At 49.9% G+C, this 22,257-nt stretch overlaps 1 protein-coding gene across 18 annotated transcripts in view; it reads left to right on the plus strand.

Moving 5' to 3' along the window:
* Window positions 1–6,496: 6,496 nt before the first annotated feature.
* FGFR2 (fibroblast growth factor receptor 2) overlaps window positions 6,497–22,257 on the plus strand; it is a 99,723-nt gene continuing 83,962 nt past the window's right edge. For 6 of the 18 annotated variants that reach the window (XM_081823371.1, XM_081823364.1, XM_081823367.1 and 3 more), the window contains exons 1-2: window positions 6,499–6,906; window positions 10,854–11,115. In XM_081823371.1, the coding sequence (XP_081679497.1) occupies window positions 10,947–11,115 (169 nt within the window). In that variant the 5' untranslated portion in view covers window positions 6,499–6,906; window positions 10,854–10,946. Of the gene's footprint in view, window positions 6,907–10,124; window positions 10,224–10,853; window positions 11,116–22,257 lie in introns of those variants that run through there. The other 12 variants (XM_081823359.1, XM_081823361.1, XM_081823375.1 and 9 more) reach the window with 5 other exon arrangements.

A 22,257-nucleotide genomic window follows, 5' to 3' on the forward strand; every position in this document is an offset into this window, starting at 1 on the left:
CCAGAGGCTGGCCAGGCAGCCAGCCGGGCCCTGCAACTGCAAGATGGGGGAGGCAGGCTAAGCCTTCTGGGTGTTCTAATTCAGTGGTCCCCGATTAACCCCTCTCCCCCCAAACTGATGCCCATGGTCACATTCAGCTGGGTGTTTTCCAAGGGCATCTCCACCTTGGTTCAGCCAGCCTTTCTCCCTCTCGGTTCATGGCTCTGAGCGCACAGCTGTGAGTTCTTGAGGACTTGGGGGAGCAGGAGGCCTCCCAGAGAGAACCAGAACCCACAGAAAACCCCACTGAGACCGGGGTCTGCTTCGAGTAGGCCCCAGAATCAGGAGATGATGCTATAGACGCCATATCACTTATGTTCAGTCAACAGTAATATTGCAGTTGTCCAACGAAGACCTTTCCTGGGAATCTCCAGCACTCTTCCTGTGCCGAGGAGTGGAGTTCCCACCCCTAAACTCCTCTGGTAGCATGACGCGAGCGAGAATACACGGGAGTTGGGGTTGGGGGAGGCAGAAGCAGTTCCTGGGGACTCCCCTGGCTAAGGAGACCTCGGGGGAAAAGAGGAAGACAGGGTCACTGTCCAGTGACCATTTGTCATTCCGGCACCCCCCAATTCGGTAGCCAGAGCCGCGGGTGGCTATTGAGCTCGTGAAATGTGGTTGGCGCTCCTGAAAGGCTGACGTGTAAGTTTTATTTAGTTTTAGTTAATTCAACTTGAAATAATCACACTGGCTAGTGGCTACCATATCAGATGGTGCCAGGACAGCTGTAGGCAGTGATGGTGGGCAGGGGGCGGGGATGGAGCAAAAGTTGACAATAGGACATTGTTGTTAATCTCTTCCTAATTGCACCCCCCCACTCCCCCCCCAAAAGCCCCTGCATATTTTCTCTCTAGTCTGCTGGGAGCCATTGTTGTGGCAGAGGTGGTGACTGAGTGCGGGCCAAGGGTGTCGGGAAGGCATGGAGTCTTGTAGTCAAGTAATGACATACCATAAATTGTCCTTAAGCAGCAATGGGCCAGGGATTAGAGGACTTTCCCGGTAGATACCATTACCAGTAGACAGGGGTCAACAGCAGGGTTCCTAGACTGTGGTTTCAAAATACTTTAAAGAGGATGTCGACTTCCTCTAAACCTGGTCGCTCTTTGGTGATGGGTCAACGGCAACTTCTAGTGTCTCTGGAGGCAGCGAATGTTCAGTGATGGTAGGGGTTGGAGCTCTTAGAAACATTAATTTTTTTTAAGGGGAGACATTATGCAAAAGAGGGTGAGGCCAAGGTGGGGGTCATGTTCAATGACTTTCCCAGAATCATATGGTTCTTGGCAATGTTGGGATAAAAACCCAGGTCCGGGATGCCCTGGCCTGGCGCTGTTTCTACTGCACAACGTGGTTGGTCAGGTACCTTTTGACTTTGGGCAGTGTAGACATTACATCTGGCTGGTTTGGCCAACCAGCGAACTGACCGATCAATTTTCCTTCACAAATGGGCAGGTGCCTGGTAGGAACTTGCAGCCCGGCGGGGGGCGGGGGGGCGGTGGAGGGGATAGCGTTGAGGCCAGAGTAAAATTTCCCCAATTATTCCCCCTCCTACTACTTTGATAGCAATTTTTGCTTTTCTTGAACCAGAATGGGGTCGAATTGCCTGTTCATTGCCTTTTGAGTGACAGACCTGGTTACCCAGTTTTAAATAGCAAAAGTGTAGCAGATTTTTTAAGCCTTAATTTCTCAAACACAATTCTTCAGAATTGTCCATTTCTATGTGTTTTCATTATATTGCTGATAAGAGTCATTTTATGAACCACAGACATTGGCCCTTACCTCTTCCCCTATTTTGAAGACTGCAAATTCAGCTGATGAACTGTAGGTACGTGAAAGAGGTCTAACAATCTTATGTACCTGAACTTGAAGGTTCTTGGAAACATTGACAGCAACAATGACCCTCACCAGATTCTTGGAGCACTTGAAGAAGTAGGATGAACCCACGGTGAGTAGATTAACTGTTCTCTTGAAATATTAACATTTGGGGAGGCAATGAATTCTACTCAACATGTTTCAACTCCGCACTGAGTTGAACCACCTAGAAGGATCCATCAGGGGGCATGGATAGGTGAAAATGGTTGACTTGCTCTGGTGGCCACCGGAATGAATCCTAGCCCCATCAGGAGACCAGACTTTTGGCTTCCCTGCCCTTAACCCGTGTGGTGTGACCTTGAGCCCACCACTTCCCCTCTCTGTGCTCCACTCCCCTCCCCTGTCAAATGTGGGGTGTCAGCATGATGGTTTAACACACACTTCCTCACCTTTGGGTCTGGTCTCCATAGGAAGACTTATGCAGGTCACTTAAGCCACTTGGAAATCCGATAAACCGCGAGAGCAGAACACAGTGGCAATTTTAATTCAGGTGCTTCTCATGTTTGTAAAAAAATTATTTCTTCGGGGCTGAATTGTTCACCAGTGCTAAAATAGCTTCGAAAATAACAGCAATACCAGTAAGCATTGCGTTGCCTTCCATCTGGATAATCATTTGTATGACTAGCACAGGTGGCATTCCATCTCAGGTGGGCTCTGGGTAGGCATCACCAGGTCCTTCAGCTGGGGCAGAGGGTGGGCACGGGGAATTCAGAAGTCCTGGCTCCAGACTCTGTTAAAGCCAGGTCCATAATAATATCCGGGTGGTGCCAGTTGGTTCTAGGCTCTTCACTGAAACACCTGAATCCTTCCAATAGACCCAGGGGGTAGGAATATTAAGAGTGGCTAATAATAATCATAGGAGACAACATTGCATTTCCAGAACCATGAGGAGTATCTGGATAAAAATGGGTTTTGTCACATTTTCATTCACTTCATCTTCTTAGTGACCCTATTAAATAACTACAAGATAGGTACCATGATTGTGCTCATTTATCTGAGAAAATGGAAAACCCAGAGAATTTAAGTAACCTGCCCGAGGCCACACAGCCATTGAGTGAAGAGAGCTGCACCTTGCCTGTTGGAACCAAAGTCCCTTCGCCTCAAAGCGGGGCAGGAACTCCGGAAGGACTTTGTCCCCAGGGACGTCTTGGCTTTGAGATTCCATTCTAAGTTTAGCATCGTAGTCGCAGACGTTCGATGTGTGGTGCTGGGATTTATGATGTCGCTGCAGTTAAATGCCGTAAGCTCCCTGAAGGTGGGACGGAACTGTCAGAGGATCAGGCCCCTCCCCTCATCCCACGAGTTAACCAGGCTAACCACAGTCCTTGGACTCTTCTATATTTCGCCTTTCAAATGCTTCTTTTATGCTCCAGACATTATTGAGATGTAGCCTAAAGAATGAGATTCATAGTTGTGGGGAGCTCAGAACGACATTAGAAGGGCTCATTAGCACTTAACGTCAGCAGCCTTTATTCATCTAACTTTTCTATAGGGTGAAGGAACAGCCATCCATTAAAAAACAAATTATTAAAAAAAAAAATTCTGAATCTTTAGAGGAGAAAGGCCCGTGGCTGCGAGGGCTCCCACCCCACCCTCCCCTCCCCTCCCATCACTGCTGGGCCAGCGACACAATTTGTTTCTTGAAAGTCATAGGGCAAGGGAGTTCTGGTGTCCTCATTTTTCTTCCTTCCATTGATGTATCATTACTAGAGTGAAAGAAAGAAGGGTGTCTCGGCGAGGGCTTTTGAAAAAAAAAAAAGGTGGCTACTCAAGACATTTTTGTAAAGGGGGGAAAATTGTGAAGAAAAGGGCCCCCAGTGGGGGGTGGAGGGGTGGTGAATGTGGCCTTGTCTGGAGGCTCTTTCAGCAGAAACCTGGTGCTGGCCCTGGTAGTTCAGTGCAAACTGTCACCTTTAGTTCTTGCTGGCTTTTCTGCCCTCGGCCCTGAACCTCAACAGATTGGGGCTTATTTACCTATTCACGCTCGGCCGGGGAAGCTCATTAATAGGCTTATTAGCAACACCATTCACGGGAGGCCATTGACAAAAGGGGTTCCAGCCACTTGAAGAGGGAAGAGAAAAAAAACTGTCCAGAGATTATTTTCTCATTCAGAAGCCTCACTGGTGTGAAAGCTTTCCTAGACCCTCTGAGGTCACTTGAAGCCTAAATATGATGACAGAATCGGTTTTTGTAAAAAAAAAAAAAAAAAATTCCAAACATGCTTTTGCTTCTCTCAAAACTGAAGAAGGTTGCTGCTGTGGGCCTGTGGGCTTTGCTCCCTTAAAAAAGGAACCCTCTTAGGGGAATAAGGGTCTTGTGATGGATGGGTGTCTTTTCATCCCTGTGAAGAATAAATTCTGCGAACTGCATCTGGTCATGAAAGTAGGTGTTCTGATTTGTCATTTTCAGCGGAAGCCTGCCTTTTTATTCAGTGTACATCAAGCTATTGATGAATGGGGTTAGGGACGATGGCTTCCTGCACCAGTAATTTATGTGAGAATGTGTTAACAGCATTTTCAATGGCTGATGGATATGTTGCAGGACGGGAAGGGGATCTGTCCTGAGGCACTTGAGTTTCCCATTGGTGGGGAATATAAAGATGTTAAATGCCAGGGCCCGAGGAGGCAGACATGCAGCCACCTCTCTTTTTGTGATCACAGGTCTGAGGACTTGAAAAAGGTATTGGTGTGTTCAGAACCATCCAGGTGTGAGTGGACGGCTGAGGTGTCAGTTCATGAAAAGGCCTTAGGACTGATCCAGGTTAAGACTTGACCGAAGGGGCACCTGGGTGGCTCAGTCGTTGAGTGTCTGCCTCTGGCTCAGGTTATGGTCCCAGGGTCCTGGGATCGAGCCCCACATCGGGCTCCTTGCTTGGCGGGAGGCCTGCTTCTCCCTCTCCCACTCCCCCTGCTTGTGTTCCCTCTCTCGCTGTCTCTGTCTGTCAAATAAATAAATAAAAAAAACTTAAAAAAAAAAAGACTTGACCAAAAACATACCCAAGCATGTGGACGGATCATTTGGCTTGAGAATCTATTCTTTTTGCAGTCAAATTTCCAAAATAGAATTTCACACCCATTTGCCTAAAGCATGCCAATGGATTTGATACTCCCAGCATGTAAGTCATTTACATAAAAGTTTTCTGTGATGTATTGTGAAGAAAAATGATTTTCTCATGATGTGTGGCACCTTCAAAAAAATTTTTTTTTGTAAATGTTATTGAAGTGTGCTGTGTCGGTGACCCAGGAGCGACTGCATTTCTAAATGCTGGAAAAGTCGATTTTCCAGGTCAGTTTTGTACTCACTGCTCCATCTATCTTCAGGCCTCAAAAGCATTCTGAAGCACTTCGGGGTTTAATGACCTTTTCTAAGGAAAAATAATTAAGGTTTTTATCTATATTGTCTTGGACTTAAGCACAAAAGCTTAGGAGCTGGATGAGTGAGGAGGAGAGAAAATATATTAAAAAATAAATTATCCCGTAGAAACAGCCTCCCGAGAAAGGTAAATGGAAAATACGAACTTTAACCAGTTGCAGCCTGGCATTCAGTTTTAGAATCTGATTTTGCGGTTGAAGAATCTAAGATTCAAGGGGAGGAACTGCTTTGCTCAAGGCCACACAGCTATTTATAGCGGAGTCGTCTTTAGAATCTTTCCAATTTCTTTTTATTACTCCAGATATATATTACTAAACAACACTTTTGTCGTTGCCGTTTTTTTTTTTTTTAAGATTTTATTTATTTATTTATTAGAGAGCGAGCGAGCGAGAAACAGCATGAGAGAGGAGAGGGTCAGAGGGAGAAGCGGGCTCCCCGCTGAGCCGGGAGCCCGATGTGGGACTCGATCCCAGGACTCCGGGATCATGACCTGAGCCGAAGGCAGTCGCTTAACCAACTGAGCCACCCAGGCGCCCGTGTCGTTGCCGTTTTTGACTTTCTCTAGTAGGAGAGGCCAGATTCAAAGTCAGGCTCTGCCAATAAGCGGCTGTGTGGCCCCGGACGAATTGCTGAACCTCTCTCCCGTTTCCTTATCAGAAACTGGCAATATTACTTTCTGCAGGGCGGTGATGCCGAGGAAAAAGAACCCGTTCGGTGTGCCCTGCCCAGAGTAGGGCCTCCATAGATACTGGTTTCTTCTCTCACCGCTATTGTTTTGCAGGACCTTCTCCCCCAGAAGTTTCACTTGCATTAACCGCCCCCCCGCCTCCCCCCGCCCCATGCAGTCGCTTCAGGGGTAGGGCAGGCAGTCCGCCGTTTGTTTTACTGACTTGAACTAAAACAACGCAACGCGATCAGCGATCAGCCGGCTAGCCGTCGGCCTAAACCCCCAGGGAAGGAAGGGGGCGGTGGCGCGGGGCGAGGCCGTCGCCGTACCTCTCCGGGCCGGGGGTGGCCGGGGTCTCGGGCTGCTCGCGGGCGTGGGGAGCCGCGCGGAGTCCCGGCGGCCGGGCGCGCGGCGCTGATTGGCAGAGCCGGCGCCGCCGTCCAGGAAACGGCTCAGGTTTCAGCGGGGGCGTGACGCGCGGGGAGGGGGCGGCGGCGGCGGCGGAGAGCGCCGCGGAGAGCCGAGCGGGAGGGCGGCGGGTGCGGAGCGGGCGAGCGAGCGAGCGCGGCCGCCACAAAGCTCGGGCGCCGCGGGGTGTGCGCGCGGCGTAGCTGGCCCGGCGCGGCGACTGCTCTCCGGGCTGGCGGGGCCCGGGCGCCCCGAGGCCGCGGCTTTCCAGGGCGCCCTGTGCGTTCGCAAGTTGCGAGCAAAGTTTGGTGGAGGGGACGCCGAGCCTGAGTCCTTTCTTCCCCTCGCTCCGCAAACCCGAGGGCAGCCGGCGGGCGTCATGCCCGCGCTCCTCGGCAGCCTGGGGTGCGCCTGAAGCCTCGGAGCCTTGGCGCAGGCAGGACCTGAGGACCACTCTGTTTTGGAGTTTGCCCCGAGTTCGTCGCTTGCTCCATCCCGACTCACGCCGGGCGCGGGGACAGACCGGCGGCCGAGGAGCGTTGCCATTCAAGGTAATCGCCGTGTCGGGTGCCTCGGGGAGCCTCGCCAGCTGGGGAAGCTGGCGCCGCGGGAGTCCGGGACGCCGGGTGCACCGTCCCCCGAGTGGAGGGCGCGGGGGACTGGCACGGTTGAGGCTGTTCCCTGTCCTCCCTCTTTGGCCGCATAGGTGATGGGGGAGCGGGATGCGTGCTGACGGCGGCCGCTTGGGAAGCTCTGCCTCTACTTATCGCCCCCATCCAGATGCTGACATCTGCTTCTGGCACTGACACCCCGTCCCTGTCAAACTCCGGCCGGAGCCGTCCCACCGGCCGGCGCGATCCTCCGACCCCAGGGCGGTCGGGCGAGTGGCGGGGCTGCCTCGCCGGTGGCTCGGCCCCGCAGGGCCGGGGTTCGCAGGGGCATCTTCGGGGTGCCTCATTACGGGGTCCGGGGGGCGCCCGCCCTGCCCTATCCAGGCCGGGCGGGGGTGGGGGCGGTGGAGACCCTTCCCCAGGAGGGAGCCGCTGGATGGGACCGGCGACCTCTCCGTAGGGCTGGCTGTGCTCGGGGGTGGCACCTTGGGGGAGGCGGCCGCTCGGGTTCCCCGATTTCAGTAACCGGCGCCCCTCTCCCGCTGCCGCCGTCGGTGCTGGAGGGAGCGCAGCGCGCCTGGGGCTAGGGGGCGAACTGGACCGACTTTTTCTAGCTCGCCGCCTGCTCAGCCGGCAGCAGCTCGGGGATGTCGAAAGCGCAGGCGAGTTCTAACTTGCGCGCTCATTCTTTCAGGGCCGGGGCCGCGCCGGGGAGTCAGCCCAGGGCCCTGCGAGGTGCTGGCTCCAACCCTCGCGGCCACAGGGCCAGGCTCAGGGGTCCTGGCCGGGCGCGCCGAGTCGCCGCCACTCCCCTCGAAGCCCTGCTCTCGCCAGACCCTTCTACGGGCCTGCCTTCCTCCGGCCCAATTCAATAAAACCTACCCTTAAAAGCAAACCTGCTTTCACACTCGGGGCACCCATTATGTGTTTGGTGTGAAACGCTATCAACATTTAAAACCCCATTGTCCCCCTGGTCCCAAATCCCTGTAAATCTTCCACTGGCCGCGACTCATTTTCATCTGAAAAGCCTGTTTAGTTTGAATAGAAAAGCAATCAGGCGCCCCTCTCCCTCTCCCTGGAATGTCAATTAAAATGCAGATTTCTCTGAGCTCTTTAGCGCCCCAAGAAGGGGGAGAAAAACAGGATATTCCAGGCAAACAAATGAAAGAAATGCTACAATGGAACGGGGCTGGAGGTGGTTAGGAGTGCCCCAAAGCTGCTGCAAGTTCTCACTGGCTTGCTAGTGTTAACCAGGGGATGGATTGCCGTCCTGGGTCAGCCTTATTTTGTGTTTTTGGAGATTTCAGTATGTTGAGGAACCTCCTCTCCATCCCCCCCCCCCCACAACCTGCCCAGATTTGACCCCTGATAGCTCCCTCCATTACTCAGCTGGGAAGACAAGGGGAACAGTAGGGAGGCTTTGAGCTCAGAGATAGGTCTGCCCCCCTGGGGGGATCCAGGCATCCCAACTTTGCCTGGCGCTGTTGACTTTCCTGATGTAAAATCTACCAGAAACAAAGCGCCCAAGTGCTCAGCATGGGTGAGCCTGCAGAGGACAGATAACCACTCAGTGGTAGAGGCTCAATTAAGGTAGGCACTGTGTTGGTTTGCCTTCTTGGAGCATTGGGGGTGGGGTGGGGTTGGGGGTGGGGTTGAGAATATTTTGGTTAATTGAGGAGCCCAGCAGGAACCCGGCATAGAGACCACTCGCCAGTCAGGCTCTCTTGCTTGTCACTTTGCCTGTCTTTGGGGGCAGGCTTGTGCCCAGGTGAAAACAGACCTGGGGAGCGGGTGGCCGTGAAGAGCCGTCCGTCATAGGGAGGGTGACAGCTCTTCCCAGGGCCTAGAAGAGAGTTCCCTTTCAAGGAGAAAAATAAACACGCTGGGGCTTTCACTGAGGCTCAGACTCCAGGAAGGATTATGGTATTGAAGGCAGGAAGCCGGGATTGTGGCCGCCAGCAGCCTGCTGGGCCTGTGTTCCCAACACCGAGCCTCAGGACCTAATTATCCTGCCTAGGAGGTCCCACCACACTTGTGTCCACTCTGGTGAGGAGTTGTGCAGACCTGCTGCCTTAGGCCTCGGCGTTCCAGAGATTTGGGCAGGGGGCAGCCTGGGGCCTAGACCTGGTAATGGCTAAAATTCAAGTTTTTCGTGCAAGCTGATGGGATGAATGAATGGTCTGAGATTTAGCTGATTTAGGTCCCTGGCCAGCTTTCTCTGCCTGGAGCAAAGGAAACCTTTCTGGGCTGGGACAGGTGGGTGATGAGGCCAGGGAAGCAGCCTGGATGAAATCTCCTGCTAGGATTTAAGATTGTTCATGAAGTTGTGTCAGAGGCTGAACATTCCCATGCATTCTGGAAATGCTTAGTAAATCAATGAGAATGCTTGTGTACTTTCCTCCCACACGTATGTAGAAATAGATACGGAGTTATTTTTTGAGGCTCTTAACTTCAAGAGGAAAGAAGATCGAGGGGGGAAAAAAAATCCTTCAAGCAACCTGAAAATAGAGGGTGTGCTCACAGGCACACGGTTTTCTTGCTTTTGCTGTGAATCACCGTTTCATATGTGCTTTCTTTTGAATCAGAGGTTTTCTTTTTTCCTTCTCAGGAACTGCAGCATTCTCTTTTCCCATTTTAATCCTTCGTCAAAGCTAACAGGAACAGTTTTTCTGATGTAGCTTTGGAGAGGCTCAGGCGATGTTGAAATCTTTGAATCTTTGACATGTTTGAAACATCAAGTTGGCATGCCAAAAGCCCAGGCTTTAGAGATTTTTATATTAAAGGTCTCACCCTCACCCCCAGTCCTTAAAGTGTGGTTCATTTATTTGGTTCACCGAATCTGTGATGTTGCAAATTTTCTCAAGTTTGTGCATTTCGGTTCTGCACTTAGTCATTGAGGATAATGAGTACATTTAAAGTCATTTAGAATAGTTGAGCCTGGACAATTCTCTTTGCCTTTGGGTCACATGGGTGAACAGACCAGTGAGTGGAGCACCCCCTGTAACTTCTGAAGTTTTAGCCAATAGGTTAGCATATTGCAAGTTATTGGTCCAATCACATACCACGACAGTAATTTACATATCACCATCCTTGTTAATCAACACCTGCCTTATTCCTCAGAGTTTGCATCCGCTATGTGGGCTGAAGACATTTACCAGGCGGGGGCTGCCAGTAGTCGAAGTGGAAGGGGATTCAGGCTTTGAACCTCTTTTTGGATCCGCCGCTTTGAATGTGTTTGCAGTTCCTTTCATTCTCCCGTAAGTGGCTGCTTGGCGCAAGATCGAGAAATACATTTCCATATTGGAAAATGAATCCTGACAAGTGTAAACTGGTGAGGGCTTTTTGGTAGCCTTCCTGGGGTTCCTTTTATTTTGCTGGTCTCCTTTCTTGCCGAGTACTACAGTGAGGGTGGAGCCAGCCGCTCAGCCGCAGCCCCAGAAATAAGTCTGCCCGCAGCCGCCTCCACCATCCAGCTGTCTAAAGCCCCGTTGGCCTAAGAGAAGTTAACAAGGCCGGTTCTGCCAACCCGAGCATTGTTAACTTGCTTTTGTACTTGCCCTTGAAACCAAGGGCACGTAGCTTCTGCGTTTTGAGGGCTGTAGAGGTGACAGTGGATGGCAGAAGAGAGTGGCCGCACGGAGCTGTGTCCCAGAGCCACGCTTTCATCTCCGGTTCTTAGGAGTGTGCGTCCTCACGGTCAGCCCGGCACGGCTCGTCGGGGACCGGTCTGGCGGGAACACCTGGGACCCTGAGGCGCCCACGCAGGGCGTCCGCAGATAATGCAGAGGAGCTGTTGGTGCCTCTTCGAAGAGGCTGCAGCCCGCTTGGGTTTCCAGGAATTGGCATCGGGGAGGATTTCACTGACTCGCCGCATCTGTCTCCCTTAGGGGCTGCAGCGGCTTTGGCGGCACCTGGGCTCCGGAGTGCGCCGCAGGCTGGAGGCATTTCTGGCAGTCCATGCTCGCAGACGAGGTGTGCAGATGGGAGTGACGTCCACATGGAGATATGGAAGAGGACGGGGGATTGGCACGGCCGCAGCCGTGCTCAGCTGGGCCCGCTGGGGCTGCCTGGTCGCGGTCACCATGGCAACCTTGTCCCTGGCCCGGCCCTCCTTCAGTTTGGTGGAGGATACCACGTTAGAGCCGGAAGGTAAGTTGTTTGTCTCACCTTTCAGGGCACCAAGTTTGTTCGGGGCTGTGTCTGGGGAAGTGGCGCTGAGGTTAAGGCCTGTTTTTGAATCAGCTGCCCTTGCGTTGTGAGTGAGTCTTTAAGAGCAAGGAGAGTGGGCTCTGTGCTCCCCCCAGGTCAGAGATTGGCACCCCCTCCCCCCCAAGTCCGAGATGGCGAGAGAAGGTTCCTTGCTGTAACAGTGCAGGCGGAACGGTCCAGTTTGGTGGTTTCTTGGTGTGCGCGTTTCTCTGTGCTGGGCGAGGGAGGCAGCGACCCAGGAGAGCTGTGGGAGGGGAGCCTGTAGGTGAATGCCATCTAGAGCCTTCTGAGCAGGAGCATTCTTACTGGAGGGAGAGTCTTGCTTACGATGTAAAGAATTGGCTGTTTTCTGACAAAAGGAGCCACGGAGGGAAATTGCCAATATCTGAAACGCCGACGTTTTATTTTCATTGTCTAAGGAGAAAAAGAAGCTTCTGGAGTTCACAGAGATGCTTGACGTTTTACTTTTTTTTTTTTTTTTAAAGCCATTGTAATTCCTAGTACCTAAGCCATACGTCACAGAAGCTGCAAAGTCTATTTTAGGTAAATTTGAAAGTGAAGGTACCTGGGTGTTTCCCACCTCTATGAGAACTTCCCAGGTCGGACAGGCCACACGCTGGTGTTTCAGCTTTGGAAATTTAATTTTAAAGGCAGAAAGCCAGTTGTGAACACTAAATGGTGCCCGTATTATTCAGCTGGGCAGGTCTGGAACCTCCTTCCCGGGTCCTTCCGAGACGACAGTAGCCAAGCCTCCACTTGGGGCGGCATTGAAATCTGTCATCAGCCGGGAATATTGGTAGCTGAGTTATTTTTCGAGTGGTAATCCGAGAATAAAATGGCAGATCCCAGCACTCATCGCCACTTAATGAACCTGTTTGCTGAGAGCCCACCTGCTGCTTGCTTAGCTTTGGGGGCCTGCCGTGGTCCTGAGTGGTCTGGGGTCAGCTCAGCCGTTCTGGAAAAGCACCCGGCGCCACAGACTGGCAAAGGACAGAGAGCCCGGTCAGGATAACACGGGAAGGAGGGCTGCGTCCCTGCCCAAAATGACGGCGCTGAGAGAGGGGCTCCCAGTGGGACCCTGTGCACCGGTCATGAGAGGATAGGTAAGGGCAACAGTTTTTCTAAAATGGCCCGGATTTTACCGGCAGCAGTCAAGCACTGGCCGGAGGGAGGCCGGTGCCCTGTCTCATGGAGAGGCATGGAGGCCTCATGAGAACAGGTGCAGTGACGTCACAGTGGCTTCTGCGTCTCGGGGAGGGGGAGTCTGGCGAGAGTTTGTGTCTGTGGCACTTACAGGGGACAGGCTCCTTGTGACCTGTGCTGTGATGTAAGCATGCGTGTGATTTGCAAAGGCAATGCGTTTCTAAAGGGCTTAACGGGAGAGGAAAGGGTCCTGGTTTCTGAAAGTCAGGCCTGTTCTACTTTAATTTTGCTAATAATTAAAATAGATGTGTTTCCTAATTGCTGGTTTTCCCTTGAGTGCATGGCTCAGCACGCAGCGAAGCAGCTGAGCCAGGATTTCCTACCGGATGAGCCCCGGAATGGCCCAGGTTAGGAAGAAACTGTCATTTTTCATTTCGACTTTCAGGACAGCATATTCTTGGGAGTTTGTCTCAACAGAAAGTGTAAAACGGCCCTGGAGGACTTCTTTTCTCGTCCTTAATTACTGAAGGCAGTTTAAAATATGCAGGAAGAAAGAGATGGGGCAGAGAGGGGGAAGAAACCATGGACAGCGATAAAGTGCCCCCAATGATTCTTTGTGTAAAAATTTATATCCAACAATGGGAGTATTGTTGAAAGCAGGTCTTCCCAACCTGGGATCTGGGGATCCTCTTGGGGTTTGGGGGTGGGGTGGTTCGCGAATTCCCCAACATGATGATAAATACTTTGCCAAAGTCGTTTCATGCATTTTTCTGGGCTCACAGCTTCTATGAAGTTTGTGTCGAGGGTTGTGAGACGTTTTAAATGGAAGGTGCAGACCCACAGAGGAGTGGAAAAGCATGCGAACCCCTGCCCTCTGTTTCCCTTTCTGTTGTCCGATGGTTTGATAAGATGACCTTGAAGGTCTTGATTAATGTTAAGTGTATATTAACGTCCTCAGGAGGCTTCTGGTTCCTTACATTAGAAGGTCACCAGGAGATTTCAGCATCCCTGGGAGCAGAGAGCAGTCGGCACGTGGCCTGGTACCTCCTGAGCACCCAGGACGTGTTAGCCTCCTTGTTGCCCATGAGATGGGCACATGTGTCTGCTCTGCCCCATGTGAGCTGGCCCTGCCAGGTGCCACAGTGTCAGGAAATGTGGAGGCTTTTGGGGACAGTTGAGAAGGAAGTTGCTCTGTCACAGAGAAGGCCCTGTGCGATTCCAGGCGGCCGTGATTGCTTTCTGGAGCGTCTGGGCTGCCCTGGTCTGTCACTACCATATTGGCAATCGATGTGAATTCTTCCATTGCAGGTAGTTTAGCTTTGGTGTCAGAGGTTATTAGGAAGGTCATCTAATCTAATTCTAGATGAAAAAGGAGTTAACTGGATGCCAACTGACTGATTGGGACAGCTCCAGTTTAAGCCATGGTCCCCCTGCTGAACTGGGGGGGAAAAAGGAGGGTGGGAGAGAAGGAGGGACTATGGATGGATGAGTGTGTGCTAGTCCCAGGCTGTCCTTCGTGGTTAGTATAACTATAGCTTTGGTTAATATAAATTCAACCTTAATCTTCTATTGCACCAGGCCCCATCTTGGAAGACTTTCTGGTTTGTTAATTCGGAGGCTCAGATTAGATGAGGTCTCTTGGGCTGGACCAGAGGAAAATGTATCCAGGGAAAAATGCGAGTAAGTTCCAGGAAGGAGCCTGAGCCCTAAGACTAGAGGATCCTTTTTCAGTCTTCTTGGCTTTGTACAATATTATCCTATATCATCCTGTCATATCATCTGTCACATACCATTTGTCTTCTGAACACGATGAAGTGGTAACAAATAGTAGGGTTGGATCTAGTCAGCTGACTTGAGAAGCAAATAATCTCTAGGAGATTTTAGTTAATATCCCAGATTAAAAAAGAGTATTTCCAGTTGGTCATTCATTGTTGTAGAGGAATGGCTGAAGGCTATAAATTCAGTTATTGACTCAAAGGGGGCAGGGCAGTCCTCAATGCCAAGTATTGTTCCGTTGATTAATATTCTAATTATTTAAAGTATAGTCAAGCTTGATTATCCTGGGGAGGAGGTGACTCTTTCAAGTTCTTGTCACCTACTCTGGTTAATTAAGTCATTGTTGACATTAATGATATCTTTGTTTACACCAGCCCAGTAGGAGCTAAAATAAAAGGGCTTTTCCAGCCCAAAACCCCTAATTACTTTCCCACCCTCCAGAAAGTGTGATTCTGGAAAGCAACAACCTGGGAAGAATGTAGTTTGCCTTTTTTTTTTTTTTAAACCAGTTTTTTTGGCAACCTTCTAAGAGGTGATGCTGTCCTGGACCGATGTTGAGTTGGTGCAAAACTCAGTAGCAGAGCTGGTGAGTGAAGGATGCACATGGAGAACTTTCAAAGTCAGATTTTTCCAGCATGGTTTAAGTCCTTTGTTAGAAGTATTGTGAATGCCGCAACATCAGCCATACGCATTTAATTGCAAGTTAAAAGAAAAGAAAAAAAAGAATATATCTGCATACCAAGAGTGAATGATTTAAAATAATCTTCTGTTTTGTATTATCTGCATCTTTGTTCCTCAATACCCGAGTGTTAATATTTAAGAGTTGAGGGCGCCTGGGTGGCTCAGTCGTTGAGCGTCTGCCTTCGGCTCAGGTCATGATCCCAGGGTCCTGGGATGGAGTCCCACATCGGGCTCCCTGCTTTGCGGGAAGCCTGCTTCTCCCTCTCCCACTCCCCCTGCTTGTGTTCCTGCTCTCGCTCTCTCTCTGTCAAATAAATAAATAAAATCTTTAAAAAAAAAAAATATTTAAGAGTTTACTGGAACTTGAGAGTTAGCTTAGGAACAAGGACTTACTCTTGCTCAATTGAACCAAATGCAGGCTTATGCAGTTAAATACACAATGAAGTACACATTCTTTATTAGTATATAAAGTATTTCACAATTCAGAGACAAAGAACTGTGCTTAATATTACTTTGAGAGTGACAATTTGGCAAGCCGAGAGACTTGGCGTTTGTGTAGTTTCTATACTCGCTCCCTCTGATCTGAATTCAGTGTGTACGTGTGTGTGTTCTGCCTGTTTATTTTAACCAGTCAAAACACTGAGTACCTACTATGGGATGAGCCCCCCCTCAAGGAACCAGAAGCGGTTCTTTCCAAGCCCTTCTGACCCAGCTGAGGAGGAGAATTCAGATAACCAGCGCAATCCAATAGGAGATGTGTCCAGTATGGGACTGAAGGAAGAATTACGCAGTTATGCAATAGCTAGGGTAGTGTTTCCACAGGAAGAGTCTTGTTCAGTGTTGACATTCTCCATAAAATGTATCCAGTAGCCTTGCAGCCTCAAGTCTGTTGTTTGGGTGTTGACTTATCCAGGGTAATTGTTTAAAAGGCTACCACCCTTTCACAGCAGAGTCTGGCCTGATTTTCCATTTCCATGGAAGCTGTCTTTCAGGGAGAACGTGGGAAATTGGTTTTTGGCGCCAAGTAGGAAGGAAAGCTGGTGTGCTACTTTCCACGGTCCTGATTGGATTCCTAGCATGGTGACTCGGCTCGGTAGGCAACTCCAAAATTATTTGGGGGAAGTTTTTCAGGCGATCCCACAAATGATTCGGATCCAGTGGGTTTTCTGCTGCTGTGCGGAAATGCCCATGATCTTTATTACTCGTTTTCCTTGAGGAGGGATGACGTTAGCTTTGTATTGTTAGTTTTGTATTCTTTTTTTATCCATTTGCTGTGTCCACTTAGTGAGGCTTAGCATGGCTCTGCTTTTTCAGCTTTGATGGCATGGACATGCTTGACGCTGCTCACCATGCCACACCTTTGCCTCATGTCCTTCTCTCTGACCTGCCTTTTTTTTTTTTTTAAAGAAATTCCTTTTTTTTTTTTTAAGATTATTTATTTATTTATTTGAGAGAGAGAATGAGATAGAGAGAGAGAGCATGAGAGGGGGGAGGGTCAGAGGGAGAAGCAGACTCCCCACTGAGCAGGGAGCCCGATGTGGGACTCGATCCAGGGACTCGATCCAGGGACTCCAGGATCATGACCTGAGCCGAAGGCAGTCGCTTAACCAACTGAGCCACCCAGGCGCCCCTCTGACCTGCCTTTTTAGTGTAGTTTCTTTTAACTGGTGGTGACCATGTTCAAGGCTGTATGTGGCTGAACAGTGAACCTGATGTAGGGGCTGAACCTTTGGCCTTCGCTGAAGTTGGGGTCTGAGCAGTTACGTTTCAGCTTCATTGTATCCAAGCTGAGCAAATTCCTAAGAACACAGCTTGGACTTTTTAGAGGCTCTTAGACTTGAGATTTTACTATTTTTACTTTTATTTATTTTATTATTTTTTTAATGTAAGCTCTATACCCAAACTGGGGCTTGAATTCATGACCCTGAGATCAAGAGTCACACGCGCTGCAGACTGAGTCAGCTAAGGGCCCTGGACGTGAGATTTTAAAGCTATGTATAACTTGTGTTCCATTTTGGGGAAAATGTTTTATCTTCATGCGAAGCCTTGAGGCTTTCTGGAAACCGTAGAGTCCCCTCAACAAAGCCACCTCCTTCTGCTTACCCAGGTAGACCTGGAGTGACCCAGCTGGTTCAGCTCTGGCCGTCTTGAATTAGGGAATGTGTAAAGGAGGTAGGGAAGGGAGTCTGAAGCCAGGCTCTTTAATGAGTCTGGTTGAACAAGTTGTTGGCCACTTTACCATAATGATCCTGTGTGTCTTGGAGATGGCCCCTTCTGAAATTAACAAAGGTTACGCTTTTCCCAAGTGTTTTTGTTTCTGTTTTTTTTTCTTTTCCCCTTTCTTGCTCTGATCTGTGACTACCCCTTTTTAACAGGGCATGATAGAAAACCCAAAGTGGTAGCTTTCACTAGGCTTCATTTATGTAACTTCAAGCTTTTACTACTTCTGTATTCATGCAAAAGGATATTTAATTCTCAGGACAGACTGTGGCTGTCCTTGAAGAGAGTATGTTATGTAAAATGGGTATACTTTAGGTTTTCAGTGATTTTTGGTTTCGGGAAACTTGCACCATGACGGAGTTGTAAGATGTTGGGCGTGTGGACTGTTGTCATTTATTCCACTTTGGAATACATAAGTAATTACGCCCCATTCTGGATTTTTGCCACTTCATGGGAATATTGTAAATTTCAGATTCTTTTTGTACTGAGTCAGGGAGCTAAGCTGTGGCATATTCTTTCCTTTAACCCCTTGTCCAGCTAAAGAATGGTAAATTCCAAGTCCTGTACGAATGGAATGAACTTATATGGAATTTCAGGTTGTAGTGAGTATGTTTTATGAGGAGGTCAGAACCAGCTTATAAGGAAAGTTCTGATATATTCAGGAATGAGGACAAGGGATGCATTTATTTGTATGATTTATATATCACCTTTCCTGGAAAGAAAGGAACTCAGTCCTGAGCTCTGACACTGTGAAACTCTGCATGAATTGTCATGTTTATTTTCTAACATGAGAACTCCTTCTTTGTGATTCTATGTGGTCTCTCTTTACACATGATGTTTACTGTTAAGGTTTTCCATACATGACCAGGTGTAATGTTTTAAGAATATGTAGACATCATGAAGGCCAACTTGGCTTGTTGGGTGGGGAGCAAGGTGGGGAGGGGGCTTAGAGTGAAAATAAGGATCTTTGCAGTGACAAGTTTTGGGTTTACTTGAGATTCTCAAACTTGAGATTCTCAGTTGATGGTGAGATTGCCCCGTAGGAGTGTGGCTGCCTTTAAGGGCCTCCTCCTCGTCTGCCAAAGCCTCCTGGGTTTCCACCAAAACACATTGCATTCTTAGCGGACGGGTGGTAGGTACACAATTGAGTATGGATCCTAAATGTTCTAAATGTTTCAAATTTAATATCACTCAGATTTTTAAAAGACCAAGAAGCCCCTGTAAAATTAACTTAAATTTTTCATCTATTTTTTTTTCCCCATAAAAATGAATAAAATAATTTTGAATGGCATGTGATGTGCTTTCTGGAGATGGACAGAAGGAACTTAGCCTTGAGAGTTAGGCAAGTCAGGCTTGAATCACTCTTCTATCTCCTGGTGTTGCGACCTTGGATAAGATAGATAATCTTTCTGAGCCTCCCTTTATCTAAAATGGGGCTGATAATATCTATGTGAAGGGGGGGATATGAAGATTAAATGCAAATGGATGTAGATAGAGCTCTTACTGTAGTTCTTGGCCTAGAAGAGGTGCTCAGTAAATGGTTCTTTTCTCTCTACCCATCCCTACTTCTTGTCAATGTAAAAACCTGATAAAGGATTTAAAAAAATTTTTTTAATTTTTAAATTTTTTTAAAGTGTGTGGGGGGGCAGGCAGAGGGAGAGACTCTTAAGTAGCTTGGAGCCTGATGATGTGGGCCTTGATCTCACGACCCTGAGATCATGACCCTGAAATCATGACCTGAGCTGAGACCAAGAGTCAGACGGTTAACATCTGATTGAGCCACCCATGTGCCCTGAGAGAGAATTTAAAACCAGTATTTCAGGTATATTTACCCTACAACGTACAATGATAAATCTTCTAATGAGAGGCATTTACATTAATTAAAATAGAAAGGGTGTCTGGGCTCTGGTTTATCCAACCCTTTTTATTATCTTCGGTCTCTGTAAGTCTGGACTTCAGAAACGTGCTCTCATCGCCTTGCTGGTTGCAGTCCAGACGGTTCAGGGTTGACCTATTTTTCCCCATTGAAGAAACGCGGTTGCAGCCCAGCAGTCATGGCAGGACACACACTTCGGGGAGAGCAGTGTATTTTGGCAAGGAAAGGGTTGTCTGTTGGAGGCTTCCAGAGGATTGTCATCAGGCCCTGTGAAGAATGATGGAGACTGGGTTTGGGGGGTGGGGGAGGGGCTGGGGTGTAGTGGGCTCCGCTTTTGTCCGGGCCAGTGAGGGGAGCGCCGCAGCACGTTATGGACATCCTGGTCAAGTTTGCCCCTAGTGACTTCCCCTGGGCAGCCTGCTGGGAGTTCCTCGGGGCACAGGTAGCTGGGCTTCCAGAATTTAGGGAAGGGAAGGAAATTGTGAGGGGACCCACACGACTGAGGGTGAGGAGCTGAGCAATCCTTTGCGTGTTACAACCTTGTGGGGTCACTTGATAGCGTGGATGGATGGGGTCTATTCTTTAGCCCATTCCTTGAGAGGATGAGGATGAAGATGGTAACAGGAGCTCATTACCATTTATTAAGTGCCAGACACAGTGTACCTTGACCTGTATTATCTCTAATCTTTTTCTCCCCATGTTTAATTGAGATACGATAGACACAGAGCACCGTGTAAGTGTAGGTATACAGCATGATGATTTGACTCCAGGTACTCATAGTCCCATTTTGTGGAGGAGACTCTTGACCTAGACTCTTGGAGATGAAATGTTTCCTCCAAGACCCCACAGTTAGCGTGGGTCCAGGCGTTTGGGTGAATTTATTGGTATGACAAAGATTTATCAGTTGATTCCTTCTCTTTCCTGAGCAGGAGGGTCTTTTGTGGAGTGCTGTGGTGGCCCCCTCATTCTTTCCTAAATCTGTCATTTGACTCTTAAACATGAAAGGACGCTGCCGGGTGATTCTGTCTCTTCCCCGCATATCCACACCTATTTTCCTAAAGCTGTTTGAAGAAAAGTCACCAGGCAATAAAACCACTCCAAGAATTACCCCTTTGTGATTCTTCTAGAATGGCCTCCGGCGGTATGTAGCTTATTAGTAAGGAGCTAACCCTTCTCCTGCCCAGTAGACGGGAGGGGAGATGCTGTGAGTCCCAGTTAGTGACCCAGGCTAAGTCACCCGGTAGGAGTTCGGGCAGGTAGGGCTGGCTAGTCTGGTATTTGCCCATTTTCTGGCAGTTTGCTCTGGCACTCCAAAATGTTTGCCTTGTTGGTTGTCACTCTGATAGTACGTCAAGCTTTTCTTCAGCATGTCTGATTTTCGGTGGGGTCAAGACCCACCTGTGCAGACTAGTGTACCTGGGGCTCCTGCCGCCTACAGTCATGGCAGTGACAGATGCCATAGGAATGATAAATACCTGGCCCTTATGATGTCAGAGACTAGGAAAGAAAAAAAAAATAGTGGGGAGGGAAAGGTCGGAAGGAACAATACCTTTACCTCCTCTTGTCTAGGAGGGGCATCCCAAGGCGGGGAAGAGGCTGGGGAGTAGAGCATTTTGAAAGGAAACAAAGTTCATTTTGGGTGGTTACAAGTAATTTCTGAGTGGAGCTGCCTGGTCATGGAGGTGAATCGGGGCTGGTTTAGTCTGCTGGACTCTGCGCTGAGCTTGGACAGTGACTGCAGAATGCCCAGGGGTCGCGGGTGTTGAGAAGGGGGTGCTCAGGGTTGGGCAGAGGGTGTTAAATACTTGGCCGCAGAAGACCCTGCGCTTTCTCTCGAAGCCTCACAGCCCTGGTGGGGTGACAACTTGCAGAGCTTGGCAGAGACAGCAGATCGTCCACACACTTTTCATACTGCAGCGTTATTGACTTTGACTTTGTTCCCCCAGGTCTGTTTTTTGGAACCCTACTATGTGCTAGGTTCTGTGGGGATAGCATGGCAAGCCAAAAACAGCCTTAAGTGCTGTTGAGTGGGTAGCCACGGGCCTTTGTCACAGAGCTACAAAAATGAGGCTCTAGCTCCCATGCAGGGTGCAGGTGCTCTGAAGGAGCAGCGTGGCGGGCTCACAGGGAGGCAGAGCCCCGAGGAGGCCAGAGTGCTGCGGTGACGGGCCAGGGGCCTCTGGGAGGCTAGAGAAGTGGGCCGCGCCAGGCTGGGAGGCCTGCGGCCCACGTTGAGGATTTTTCTGGGTACTCCAACTAGGCAGCTTCCCGAGGCCGCTCTTCACAGGGAGGTGGGCACCCACCTTGATGGATCAGCCGACCCCCTGCATGGGCCCTAGTCATGACCAGCCAGATGTGCTGGCCAGGTGGCTTCCTGCGCCTCTTGGGAACTGTTCAGGGCTTGGCCCCTCTGCTGGCCTCTGTCCGCGTTCACTTGTTGCCCAGAGTTGCCTACCCTTAAAGGTGTGGCCTGTGGACAGGTGGTCAGGGGTAGCTCTCAGCCTCCTCCTCGACTGTCTCTTTTTTCCAGAGCTGGGGTTGTTTACCAGGTTACCGTGGAGGCAGGGGGATGGTGCAGGGCAGGGTAGCCCGGTGGACCTGGCCTGGGTAGTGAACACCGATTGTGGGGCCTCACTCGAGGACCTGGGGGTTCAAGTAAGGCTCCCTCCTTTTCCCTGGAGCGGGGTGCGGCACAGTCTTGGGTTAAAAAGGGCAGGTATGTCCTCCACAGCAAGCCCAGATGCTTGGGGGCCCAGCACAGCCCCTTCCGAGATGAGATGCTCTGGTGGCTTTTGCAAGGGTCTCGGCCTGGAGAAGCGGGATCTCTGCAAAGTTTGTTTTGGAGAAGGTTTTATTTCTATGCAAATATGCGGCTTAGGGCCTAGGAGAAAGGTTAGGGTTTAACCCTGGTGGCACCTTGCTTAATTTGGAATTTCCTGAATGAACGTGGTTTCAGTCCTGGGGCACAGGATCGCCCAAGGGGAAAATTTCCTTTTCTCTTTAAATCACTGGAGAAAAGTGATCCCTGGGGCTTGGCCCTGCCTTTCTTGCCCCTGCCTTTCTTGGTCTTGGGGGGCAAAGCCAGCTGGGGATGTGCCCCTCCAACCGCAGAGGCTCCCTGCCCCCTCTGAATTTAGGAAACCTCTCCAACAGGCCATTCTGACCCAGCTGCTTGCTAAAGACCCCTCGGGCTATGAATCTGTGCCTTCAGCCTGAACATGATTTCTGCCCCGGCCAGGCCTGAACTTGCTGAGTCCTGCGTTGCCAGATCAAACCCATTCAAATGAGGAGGGCCATCTGTTTCCCAGTATCCAGCTGCTGTCCCTTCATTTGTAAATGGCTGGGATGCTGCTGGTGGGGCGGGGGGGGGGGGGGGGGGGGGGGGG

The sequence above is a fragment of the Leptonychotes weddellii genome, chromosome 6, assembly GCF_054177405.1.
Source record: "Leptonychotes weddellii isolate Sample4059 chromosome 6, ASM5417740v2, whole genome shotgun sequence".
NCBI lineage: Eukaryota > Metazoa > Chordata > Mammalia > Carnivora > Phocidae > Leptonychotes > Leptonychotes weddellii.